The 13,684-nt window shown below is 45.5% G+C and overlaps 1 protein-coding gene across 6 annotated transcripts in view; it reads left to right on the top strand.

Moving 5' to 3' along the window:
• Positions 1–574: 574 nt before the first annotated feature.
• ptprub (protein tyrosine phosphatase receptor type Ub) overlaps positions 575–13,684 on the top strand; it is a 134,819-nt gene continuing 121,709 nt past the window's right edge. For all 6 annotated transcript variants that reach the window (XM_030371048.1, XM_030371049.1, XM_030371051.1 and 3 more), the window contains exon 1: positions 575–805. In XM_030371048.1, the coding sequence (XP_030226908.1) occupies positions 736–805 (70 nt within the window). In that variant the 5' untranslated portion in view covers positions 575–735. The remainder of the gene's footprint in view (positions 806–13,684) is intronic.

The raw sequence follows: 13,684 nt of genomic DNA on the forward strand, positions 1-13,684 counted from the left end.
CTAATTTGTAATTTTTTATATTTTTGGTTTGAACATCTATATATTTCGGTTTGGGTTTCTCCAGAACTTCCTGAGAAATGTGGCCAAATGTTCATAAATCTATATATTTTTTATATGTTATTACATATTATTACAACGCATATATGTAAATATATATTCATATTTTTATTATGTATATTTTTATTATATATGTATTAAATTATATATATATATATATATATATATATATATATATATATATATATATATATATATATATATATATATATATAATATCATATATCATATATCATATTATCATATCATATCATATTATAATATATTATGCTCACATTTTAAAAGACCATTCATTCAAAACATAAATTATTGCACACAAATAGTACACAGGATCAGCATTATTCGATTTTTGACAGTCTTGGAATTTCCAACGCTCCCTCGCCTCCATGTCGCTGAAACGAGTGGGGTTAGAGTTTCTTCATACTGGACAGCATCACTTGGGGGCGCCAATATCCCACCATTTCATCTGAGGAGCGTAGAGAGAGAAAAAGTGTTTACACTGACGTCAGTTAGCAGGACTAGCACTGCCCCGTTCGGTTCAGTGTCTCTCAACTCCGCACACCAAGAAGTCTGTAATAGATGATAGATGTGCTTCATATTACATTTTCCACGTGCCGGACCTTAAGGAGTCACTGAAATGAATTCTTGTGCACGTTGGAAATGGACTAAAACTGCAAAATGAACACTTGCGCGTTTTTGCTGATTTTGACTGTTCAGATCTACGCTGATGGCATCGAGGGGCCAACAGGTAAGACTTATTTTGCTTGATCTCAAACTCGGGGAAGTTTTTTAGCTGGATCACTGATCAATGATCTTCGAGGAAGCACTTCTCACTGGGTTAACAACTTTGTGGCGCTAAGAGTCTACAAGGTCTTGGTGCCAAGGTCCTGTCTGAAATAATGACACAATGAATAGGTACAACGGTCTGTCTGGCATATCCTGGCAACTGTATCTCTAACTTAGTCAAAGCGTCTCTAACTTTATATTATCAAACAGTGAGGTAGCACTGGTGCTCACTTTGGGGAGGTTACGGCTGGTACCTTGGGCAGAAGCGCGCTCCCCTTCCTCCCAGCGGAATGCACTGCATTGTATTGTGTTCGTTCAGGCTCACCTTTAAATAGACAGGCGTGGTGGGATATAAAACACGTTTTCACTGAATTGCACACTTTATAAAAGTGCGCAATACATTTGCAATTCTGTCATTCTTGCATTGCAACATTTTTGCAACTAAATTGTGCTATTTGGGGAGACAGAGTTGAATGTACCTCTATTATGCGCGTCTGTGTGTAACAATATTTCCCGTACTGCTACATGGTGATTCATAGATGTGATTAATAGCAGCTGGTCTACGATGTTTATTTTGGTCCAAGGTTATTCCAAATTTTTATTTTATTTGCAGTACTGACTTTATTTCATATTTTAATTCAATTATATTCTTACAATTTAATGATATCCAGGAAAATATTTCTTAATTTAGACAGCACAATTACTGATTTGAGTCTATTTTACCAATGAAAATGTAAAAGGTGTTTCAGCTTCTTTGATATTTTATTCTGATTAAATTAGAACATTTCGATGCAGCCATTTTCTATTGATCTCACGTCTCCCACACGCACGCACGTAAGCACGAACTTATACCCCCCCCCCCCCCCCCACACACACACACACACACACGCACGCACGCACGCACACGCACACACCAATTTTTGTGAAAAGTGAAAGGGTTTTGGCTACACCATGCCAGGTACAAAATGTTGCCTTGATATTATAAAAACAGGTCTTTAACTTAGACATTTAATATTTGTAAAAAAATCTCCAAAGCAGTTGTTATTCTAAGCAGGATCTGAGTTATATGTCTTGTTGCTCATTGATGTAGTGCTCTGTGCTGTGACCAGCGTCCTTCATCTGGGGATGTGATTTCAAAGATCATGGCAGCAGATTTACCAGGTGAATGTGTCTTCTTAGAAAGACAAGTCGAGCAGATCATTAAAAGGAATGGGCAGAGACACAAGACGGATCTCATCACTGAGTTCATTAAACGTGCTCAATGGAACAGCGGTTCTTCAGTAAGGATCGGTGAGATAATGTCAACCAAATGAACATGCTGTTGGTTATTTAGTTGGGTTGCCGGGGCGTTGCGAGCCCCACCATCTGGGCTATTACCCTCCCATTAGCCAATCCAAGCTCTGGATGGCATTTTTGGCGAATTAAGGCTCATCCCCCAAACGCACACATAACTTCCGTGTGAACACTATCACACAGAAGGTATCTCACTGTTAGCCTCGGCGAGAACATCAACAGACAGAAGTTATCTTAACCTCGATGAGAACAGCAACAGACAGAAGGTATCTTAACCTCGGTGAGAACAGCAACAGACAGAAGTTATCTTAACCTCGGCGAGAACATCAACAGACAGAAAGTATATTAACCTCGGTGAGAACAGCAACAGACAGAAGGTATTTGAACCTCGGTGAGAACAGCGGCACACAGAAATTCACTCAATCCAGCCTTTTGCACAACTCAGGGCCATTGTGCCAGTCAAATTGAAATAAATTATTTCCATATCGAGCAGTCTTTTCTACAGTCTCGTCTGTGAGGATAATGAAAAGGTTTTGTCTGTCCTACTTTGAACTGAAGCTGGGTCATGGAAACCAATCGTACCTCCTTCTCTGTTCAACAACCTGTGTCAGATAGGAAGGATCCTGGCCACCCTTTCCTTATTTCAATGATGCAGATCCTAGTCTGACGCTTGTACATCTCTTTGCTTCCTGATGGAATGGCTTCTTGGATTCTTGGCTGGCCATCTGTGCGCTCACTGTTACAGTAGAGTACCATGGACTGGAGCAACGTCATCCGGACTGATTGTGCTGTGTCACAAATCAAACGTTCTAGCGCCAGACGATGCTAAGGCCTGATGCTCCGTCCATGACTGACCTTTAGGGAAGGCGAATGAAGAGAGAATGGAAGGGAAGGGAGGTGGTAAGCAAGGACGTTTTTAAAGAAGAATGGCTGGAGAATTATTTATAAAATTTGTGCTGTTTGTTCAGCATAATATCAATGGCATGATTAAAAATATGTACATTTGCACGTGTTATTGTTCTGTAGCACAGTTCATCACTGAAATAGTTGAAGTTAATTAACAGTGAGCTGGATGCAGATTTCAAGCACAACTACTTAGTAATGAAGCACACTGTTGAAGTTGTTTTTGGATGGTAATGTGCTACAGATATGGTGGTTAAGCCAGGCCACAAGGCCAGTACTGTGGGTAGAGAGTGGGAGGCGGGCTGGATTGGTCCTTAATGTTCTCCTGAAGAAATGGCTGGTTTCCATCTTAGTGGGAGTCTGGGCAATATGACAGAAATCTGTCCCAAAAAAAAGACACAGCAGGAAGTGTCCGAAAAATTGAGAGAATGGCGATAGGAGTAGAGAGGGTGTGGAAGAAGGGGAGATTGATAGGTTACATAGATCATCACCCGCTGTTGGTTTCTCTTTTTTTTTTTTGTCTAGCAGAGACTACAGCTGGATTTTCTGTGGCCCATGGGTGGTGTCCATTTTGCCTTGAGCAGTTCCGTGTGATTAGGCGTTTGAGGAGAGGAGTGGTCACTCTGCAGCCTGTCTGCTGACCCCCTACGCTCTGATCTTTCGCTGCGCCGGGAGTTGTGGAGGAACGCCAGTTCCCGACTGGCACACTCCTTTTGCCGACCTGGAATATGAAACTATCCATCTGTATGTTCAGAGAATTGTACCAGATGCCAGGGCCCTGGTTTGTGTGCCCTCTCCCTGTGAGCTCAGGCGTAGCCAATTGGCAAGCATGTCTCAAAACTATAGTTTCAATTGTTAAAGCTTATGAGATTTGTCCTTTTCATTTATATGTTTAGTTATGTCCGCAGACATTTGTGTTTATTATAGAAGCAGTTGGTTATGTTTTATTCAGCCATAGTGCCTGTGTATGCTTCTCCTTCGCCACTCTTTCCTCCCCTTCCTCTTCCTCCTGGTTGTAATTGGCTGTGCGAGGTAGCGGTTGAGCATGTCTGAGTCCTCTTGACTCGTCTGCTTGCTCTGCAGAAAGGTCAAGCGTTGGGTGGTGAGCATGTTTGTGTGGCCGAGGCAAAGTGCCTCTGGAGGTCTCCTGAGTCGAGGGCATGCCTTCCACAGGATCACGCCCGTGTCTCCAACGGAGGGGGGGGGGGCAGCCTCCCCCTCCCTGCCTTAGCCTCTCCATTGCTCTCTTAGCCTCACTCACCCTTAGCCTCATTCACCCATAGCCTGACTCACCCTTAGCCTCTCCCTAGCTCTCTTAGCCTCTCCCTCTCTTAGCCTTATTCTCCCTTAGCCTCTCCCTTGCAAAGCTCTCCCGCCCTTAGCCTTTCACTCTCTCTCTAAGCTTTCCCTTGCTCTCTAAGCCTTATTCTCTCTTAGCCTCTCTCTCTCTCTCTCTTAGCTTCTCCCTCTCTCTCTTAGCCTCTCTCTTGCTCTCTTAGCCTCACTCCTATGTAGCCTCTCCCTCCCTAAGCCTCTCCCTTTCAAATTTAGCCTCTCCCTCTCTCTCTTAGCCTCTCCTTCTCTCTCTCTGCCTCTCCAGCTCTCTTAGAATCTCCCTCTCCTCTCTTAGCCTCACCCTCTCTCTCAGCCTCTCTCTATTAGCCTCTCCCTCTCCTTCTCAGCCTCTCTCTTGCTCTCTTAGCCTCACTCCAATTTAGCCTCTCCCTCCCTAAGCCTCTCCCTTTCACATTTAGCCTCTCCCCCTCTCTCTTAGCCTCTCCTTCTCTCTCTTAGCCTGCTCTGCCGTAGCAGGGGGCCGAGGCTATTTCAGGAAGCTAACACAAAGCTCTTGAAAGGGGCCACTCTAAGAGACACTGAGGCAGTATAATTACACCTGACACTTATTATCCAGAGCATTATTAAGGTCAGGAATCACGACCGGTCCATAGGGCCCACGAGTGGAGAGCCACAAAACTAATTTTGGTCCTTTAGAAGAGAGCTAAGTGAGCACGCAACATTAGCCACTGAGACGTAGACGTTATTGTGGCGTCACTTGACCTATGCACATTTTCCTTTTGTGGGTCAAGATTGGTGGCTGAGCATTGAGGTGAACGGAGCTAATCAGCATGCTGTGTGTAGTATCCATTGAGACTCAAGGCCTGTGTAAGAAGTATGTCCTTGTGCTTCCATTTCATAGGGAGACGGAGATCCTGTAATTCTGCTCTATTGTCCTTGACCATGTTAGTTTTTAAATGTAAATTCCTCCCTTATTATAATTCATTAGCATCACATTTTTGTACAGAGTTCTTTTCATTTCACGGTACTATTTCTCATGCTGAGCCATATGCCGTCAATGGTCACAGCAGATTGTACAAAGATATTAAAAAGTGTGTGTGTGTGTGTGTTTTAGGGTGTGCGTGTGTCTGTGCCTGTGTCTGTGTGTGTCAGTAAACACTGTGAAGTCAGCAACAGAAGTCAGGGAAGATCTGCCCGGCAGGCGGGTCATCTGCTGTCCGATCAGACGGCCCAGAATCTGTTCAGGTGCTTGTGTTGTGGCCCCGGGGCCCCTGAGTCCCTCGCTGGCCAGGCAGAGTTCCCCTTTGTACCGAGAACGACGTGTAGCCAGTGGCCGGCGTGGCCGTTAGCCTGTCCTTCCTCCTGCTGGCGTCTCGGAGCCATGCTCTCATCCCACCCAGGTGATCATAATGTAATATCATTCTTTCAAGCTCAGGCAAGTCGCTTTAGTTAGATTCATCAAAGTGGCGCCTGGTGTGACCCCAGGCTTTTGAAGTAGTGCTGGGAATCCAGCGTCCAGGCATCGCTTTAAAGAGGACTGGCTGCTGGGTTTTACTCAGGTGGGATGCTTCCAATATTGTTCCGAGCAAGGCACAGATGCCTCCGAAATCCCCTCCAACATCAAAGAACCAGTTAGACAGGCTTATTACCATACACTGTTTTATACATTACAAAAGCGGCCGTCTGCGTAATTGTGCGATGAACGTTTTTGAAAGCAAGTACTCCAAACACTGTACTATTATTAAATGGATAATGTAAAACCGGGAAGGTACCGGTTAACAGAGAAAACACATTTCTTGCAACTCCAGAATAGTGTGTTTGCCTGTTTCAGCTCTGCCTGAGTGTGGAGCGCGAGAGGGAACATGAGGAGAGGCCGCGGCTGGGAGTTGCCGCCGAGCTAGCATTTCTTTATGTGCCTCCCTGAGGTAGCGAGCTTCAATATGCAGAAAGTGGGTCTGCAAGACTGATGCTGTAACGGCTGCTCCCGGTCCCCACCCGGAGGAGAGCGGCTCTGCTCTGAGCTTTATTTTTAGCCATCGGCGTCGTTCACTTCGTTACAGTCGTGTTTCCGCAGGAGCACGGGCACGTCCGCAGTCCCTCTGTTCCTCGGGTGTACGGCGGCGTTCCGGACCGGCGTTCCGGACTGCCGGCCGGCCTGGGCCCGCTGGAGCCACGTCGAGTTCTGACCTGTCGCGCAAGATATCTGTTGCATGGAATTTGAACCCCCTCGCGTTCCACGGGAAGTCAAAACAGCCCGCTCAGATCTATTCTTCTCCCGCCGGCTCCGTAATGGAGGCAGGTGTGTGTTGGTTTTGTGCAGTGATGCCTGCCACCTCAAACAAAGCTTTACTTCCTGTCTTACCGATGCGGCCCTTTAGGCAAAGACATCTCCTCTCTTAGGTCCTCGACGGGTACTCCTATCAGCTCCAAACTTATCTCCCAGCGCCGCACACTCCTTCCCTCCTAAATGAACACAATGACATGGCACGGAGCTGTGAGGGACCTTCGATACACCGTAACTATGTGTTGCCAAACTGTGTAATTTCAGTGGTGATTGACCACTTGCATTGCTCTTACCTGGAAACACTCTCCGCCCTGTACCCTTCAATTGACTTCCACACGAAACGAGAGCCTCCTGTCTTTGTCTTGCAAGGCATGTGACACTTTGTGTACCTGTGACCGCTTGGAAACAAGGAAAGGCAGGTTCTGACAGCGGGAGCCGTTATAGACTGTGATTATAGACTGTCGCTGTACGATGTGTCTGCTACTAAGTCACTGTCGCCAGATTGTACCTATATAAACCTGGAGATAGGGAGAGACTAAAGTTTAGATATTATAGTCAGCCATTGTTAATATGTCAATTATTAACAATATGCCATCGTGAATACAGTAGGTAAAAGTAAAAGTACATTTTAAATTCTGGTCTATTAGTCAATAGTAACATCTATAGTAGTCAGTCCCAGCAATCTACAGTCTACATAATCTCAGCCCGCTTGAAGCACCTGTTTAGTGATACTAGTAAAGTGGGTTCAGGAACTCTGCACCTGCTGGCTCTGTTCTGATTCAGCTGCTGAAGGGAAACGATCGAACAAAAAGGGAGATCTATTGATTCCTCAGCCAGCCCGACGTGGCAGTTAACCCCCCCTTCCCCCCCGGCCATCTCAGCATCGACGACGGTGACAGACCCATGGATCCACCAGAGTAGTCTGTCAAAAACACTAGTTTTGATTTGTGGTCTGATGTGTGCCATGTCGTCCTTAGATTAATGCATGACGGACATGTGGGAGGCCGTGCCCCACTTTCCTCCATCTCCCTCGTGAGGCACAATGGCCGATTGCACCGATGCAGTCAATGTGGAACGTCTGCGGTTCAGACACGGCCGATTGCACTGAGCCCCGCTCATGTTATTTCATTATTTTTTCCTTCTCCTTGACAAGGGGGGCAGTGTTGCCTTGGGACTAATGGATGAATGAACGCGCTGCCAGTGTATTAACACACTGGGAGACAGCGAGACTGGGGCTGCTAATCAGGAGCGATGGCGCCAGTGAACTGCTTTTACCTTCGGTCAGCAGCAACCGCTCTGTTAATTGGTATGATGTAAAGTCTGCTGTTTGCTCTTCTGCGGCTCTGCCACTAAAGTATGAGTACATGGCCGCTGTCTCAGGGCTCATCCTCATTCCATAAGTCAGGGTGCAGATGTGGAATGGCTTTGGCAGAGCGGTGAATTACTGCCACCCGACGGAGCGACCGCGGCCCTCGGGGGTCCATCGATCCGTTCATCTGCCATCGTGTCCCAGGGAGACGACCAATCTCCCCACACCGTCTCCCTGAAAGAAAAAGAATCCTGCTTTTTTTTTTTTTTCTTCCATTCCAGTCTGCACGGTTCATCCCACAGGCTTGAGGGGAGGGGGGCGGGTGGGTGGGTGTATGGGTGGGGGGCTGGGGGGGATAGAAAGAGAGACAGAGAGACAGAGAGAGAGGGGAGCAGGTGATCCCTCCAGGAGACATCATGGGATTAAAGGGGGAGGGGAGAGGGGGGGGAGGGCTGCGTGGTCCCAAGCTGTGTGAGAAACGCAGCGTCGGCCTTTGATGTCAGCCTCCATGGTAGACTGAAGTCAGCATCGTTGGTTGCTCTAGAAATTATTAAAGAAGACAGAAAATAGGAAGAAATGCCCGGACGCCCAGAGCCGCAGTAGCAATGAAAATGCAAGAAAAATGCAAATTGTGGATTATGGGTATTGCCGCTATGGCTGGGCACGTGTGTTTGTGTGTGCACATGGAAAGAGGCGTATGGCTGATTGTCCCACCTGATTATATGTAAATATTTGAAGAGCTCCACGGGCACGTTTGAACGTACAAGTCATGTGTGGTGGGTTTGTTTGTGTAATTTTGTAACAGTGTTAACATTTTAATAGAGATAAATTAGCATAACATCCATATTCATCCCATGAAAAACGCAACCCTGCTAATATGAAAGCAACTCTGCTCTGGCCGTTGAAACCAACAGATAAGAAAGAGTGTGTGTGTGTGTGTGTGTGTGTGTGTGTGTGTGTGTGTGTGTGTGTGTGTGTGTGTGTGTGTGTGTGTGTGTGTGTGTGTGTGTGTGTGTGTGTGTGTGTGTGTGAGTACCAAATGACCAAGTGTGTGTCGGAGTGTGTATGAGTGAGAAACAAAGTACCCAGTGTGTGTGTGTGTGTCTGTGTGTGTGAGTGAGTACCAAATGACCAAGTGTGTGTGTGGCAGTGTGTGCGAGACCTCAGCGCAGGTCTGTGACTTGGCCCTTCGTCTGCGGTCTGCTGGGTAATTAAGGAACAGCTTAGTGCTGGATTACGCCTGATCACCACCGGGGACGGGGTGAGGAGGCATCCGGCTAATGCTGGTTCATATGGCTAATACTGCTGGTTCATATGGCTAATACTGCTGGTTCATATGGCTAATACTGCTGGTTCATATGGCTAATACTGCTGGTTCATATGGCTAATACTGCTGGTTCATATGGCTAATACTGCTGGTTCATATGGCTAATACTGCTGGTTCATATGGCTAATACTGCTGGTTCATATGGCTAATACTGCTGGTTATGATGGCTCATACTGCAGCTTATTATGGCTAATACTGCTGCTTATTATGGCTAATAGGTGCTGGTTATTATGGGTAATACTGCTGTTTATTATTGTTAATACTACTGGTTATTATGGCTTATTGCACGGTTCTTCTTGATGCTGTAGAATGCTTCGGTCACATGCATGGGCCATCCCGACATGGGCGAAGCAAGACACCTCCGCTTTGCGCTGTCTGGGCTTTTTTTCCCTATAATTACCGGCGTTCTATACATTATCCCTTACTTCTACTACTGGTTATTATGGCTAATACTGCTTGTTATTACTGCACATAATACTGTATATTGTGGCTTATACTACTGGTTTATATTGCTAATAATACTTATGGTTATTATGGCTAATACTACTGGTTGTTATGGATATATCACTGCTGGTTATTATGGCTCTACTATTTCTGGTTATTATAGATTATACTGCTGGTAATACGGCTAATACTACTGGTTATTATGGCTAATACCGCTGGTTATTATGGCTAATGCCGCTGGTTATCATGGTCTATACTACATGGTATCTTGGCGGATACTATTGGTTAGCAGCAATATCATGAATATCAACATCAATGTGACGACCTTATTGTCGATACCATTGTATGCCTTTGTTTTGTTTGGCGGCACCGCTACGCTACTCTACGTTGTGCTATGTACATTTTTAGCTTAAGCTGTTATTCTCACATATTCTCACAGATTTTCATAATTTTCCTCCAACTCATTAGATCACAGTTCCCTGTGTTCACCCCGGAGGTATTTCATCGAGTGGTGGGCTCGGCGTGATGTACACCACCAGTGCGCTGGCTCTGGTGTTTGTGTGAAGACATACATGGAGTCTCCCTCTCTCCCACATACACAGAGAGCATGTTGGCTCTCTCTCTCTCTCTCTCTCTCTCTCTCTCTCTCTCTCTCTCTCTCTCTCTCTCTCTCTCTCTCTCTCTCTCTCTCTCTCTCTCTCTCTCTCTCACAAAAACACACAAAAACACACACAGATACACACACACTTAGTATTTCAGAGATATTTTAGCAGAATGTAATTAATGTTCTCATTAACGGAGTGAAGGAGCTGTAAGGCAGAACTAAATGTCTGAGACCCCAGGGGTGTCTGTTGGAGGAGGCCCTTTACTGCTACACAAATTGGCTGTTTCCTGAAATGGATCGGTGTTGAGACACAAAAGGTTGCAGGACAGTGCTTTCCCCCAGCTAGAGCAGGCTGTTATCGGCCGTTCGCAGCCGAGGGAACCCGTTCGCTGGAGCTGCTCGCTCACCTCCTTCAGGGGAGACATTTGTTTCTTCTTCTTCTTCTTCTTCTTCTTCTTCTTCTTCTTCTTCTTCTTCTTCTTCTTCTTCTTCTTCTTCTTCTTCTTCTTCTTCTTCTTCTTCTTTTCCTTCTTTTTAGGATATGAAACCAGCATTAAAGAGACGACCAGCAGTGATGAAGTGTTTTTTATCCACACTCAGAAAGGTTAGACGACTTCACTGCTTATAAAACAGGATTTGCTATTGCCAGTCCAATCTCAATCGTAGGTTGCACGTTGGTCTGGGGAAGCTACTGTAATTTTCTTCAGCACAAGAGGCCTGATCAATGGGCCAAGTTCAAATTACTCTGTACGCAATGGCTGCTTGCCGTCGCTTCCCTTGTCGTCATCGTGTTAAACCAGCCAATAGCCTGGGGTTGGGGTTTGCAGGATTGGCTCCTGCAAAAATGTATCGAAACTAGAACGAAATGTATTGCTCTTCTCCAGACCCTTCTGCAGGGCGAACTCAAATCGCCACCAGAATGGGCCAGGAAGGCAAATATTGTTGACATCTAATTGTCCAAGGAACCGCTCCACCTTCCCCAACAGTCTGCAGTTTTATCCTTTTTTGACAGGAAGTGGGCAGGGGCATTTTTAAAGATAATCCCGTCAGGGGTTTGAACAACTAGGAGACCCAGCATTGTCACCACGTCATCTGCCAGAACACAAGACAGGAGTGCTTTTCCTAATTCTTGATTCTTCTTTCAGAGTTAGGGCCTGACACTTTAAGCCCATCTCTGTCGGTTAAGGCAAGCAGAGCACCTGGGAGTGGGATTTCATTGGAAGTGGTTGTGGTGCCGCTAGTGGCTCAGAGACGTACTCTGCGTCAGAAGAATTAGCTGCTTCTTACCTCCCAGATGAGGCCCTCTCTGCTTTGCTTTCTGTCTGCTAGTTTGGGTCCCACCCCCCTTCTGGGATGTGGGGGAGAGAGAGGGTGATAGAGGAGGGAGGGGTAGATCCATTTAGTAGTGAGAGCATGGAACTGTGGTTTTATCACTTAGTTCCCCTGACGCCAGCTGCCTTTGCTGACAGATTTAAGATTGGAATGTCTGTCTGTCTGTATGTCTGCCCGCCTGTTTGTCTGTCTCTCTCCCTAAATTGGAAAAATAACATTTTATTTTCAGCCCATTCAGATACATTTCCTTTACACCGTGGGCGCCACTACTTCTATCTTCTATATGTTTGGGGTGAAATTAGAACGAAGCCTGAAAAGAGGTGGATATAGGCCAGTGTGAGTAGAGGACGTGTGATGGGTCCTGTGATCATGAACTCTTCACAGTTAAATGCTTTTGGAAATGCTTTCTAGAAAAATCTCTCCTCTCGAAATTTGCCACTGAGGGGAGGTGTGTCTCACCAAGCCTGGAAACACCCTGGATCTCATTTCAAACTATGAATATCCTACAACCCTCGTTCTTGGGCTGGGGAGATAAAGAGATATGGAAAGAGGTGCCATTGTTATAGAAACATCTCTCTCTCTCGCTCTCTCCCTCTCTCTGACCTTGTCCTGCTAAGCCGTAGGACAGCTCGGGGAGTGTCTTCATGGCCCATTGTGTGTGTGTGTGTGTGTGTGTGTGTGTGTGTGTGTGTGTGTGTGTGTGTGTGTGTGTGTGTGTGTGTGTGTGTGTGTGTGTGTGTGTGTGTGTGTGTGTGGGGAGGTAAGCTCTAGTATATTATCCTACCAGATATTTGTTTGTCTGAGTGTGTGTCTGCCTTTATTGGGATAGAGGTAAGTTGTGTGTTTGTGTTGAGGTTTCTAGCAAGAAGATGTGTTACGTTTGTGTGTGTGAGAGAGCCCGCGGGGTATATGGTCAGGCAGGTAACTCTATCAATCAGCTCCTGCTGAACATTAACTCAATTACACTAACGTGTTTTCATGGCAACTGCAGCGCAAAGGGCTCATAGCACAGCTGGAAATAAATATGTTTTTGTGTGTGTGTGTGTGTGTGTGTGTGTGTGTGTGTGTGTGTGTGTGTGTGTGTGTGTGTGTGTGTGTGTGTGTGTGTGTGTGTGTGTGTGTGTGTGTGTGTGTTTGTGCCTGTGCCTTTGTGTTTGAGGAATGGTTAATTGACACACCTGGGATCTCTGGTCTTTAATCTGGAAGGGGAAGCCCAGATAACGAGTAGGCTGGGGTGGAGTTGCTATAACACTATAACAGTTTCATAAGTTTCACACACATCCGATACACATACACACACAAAGGATGTATGGGAAGTGTGTGTTGTCCAAGCAAGAGAGACCAGTTTCAAAATAAAGTAATATTTGTTCAAATGAAAACATATAAAATACACACGTATCAAAATATTTCAATGTTATTGAGAGTGTATTCTCACAAATTAGGCATTCAAATATAATATTATGATTATATTCTCAATGAACTGGGCTTTTGACTTTATGGCCAAATTTTTGTTTCAACCCATTCTGTTGCTGCGTTAATGGTGGGCTCAGACAGCAGTTATTTTAAACTGGCCTAAAGTCTATGTAAAGGTTTCAAATCAACACCGCGACTGACCACTGTAGAAATACACTTGTTAAAATCCCCTTCTGAACGCATCACCAACCATTGGATGAGTATTCTCCGGTTGAATATCCCCGTAACGCAACGGGATACAAGCCGTCAAAACTGTGCCGTCTGCCCCCAGGAGTTGTGCTGTTAGGCTTTAATATAGTAGGACTGCTGGATCCCACACAAACGAGAGTGGTGCTCTCAGGGCTTGATGTTCCACCAGAGCTTCGTACTGCAAGCCCTTGCTCTCCCAGATGAGCCAGCTAGCGTTAGCCTCCGCTAACCTCTGAAATTGATCTCCAGGACCCTTGTAGATTTATATACTTGTATATTTATATATTTATACCGTACTCCTGCTTTCTGTTCTCCCTCAGGATAGATATATATCTAATATATACTTAATCTTTTCCCTCAGGAGAAATATATTGCCTGTATATCTAC

The sequence above is a fragment of the Gadus morhua genome, chromosome 11 (genome assembly GCF_902167405.1).
Source record: "Gadus morhua chromosome 11, gadMor3.0, whole genome shotgun sequence".
Lineage (NCBI taxonomy): Eukaryota > Metazoa > Chordata > Actinopteri > Gadiformes > Gadidae > Gadus > Gadus morhua.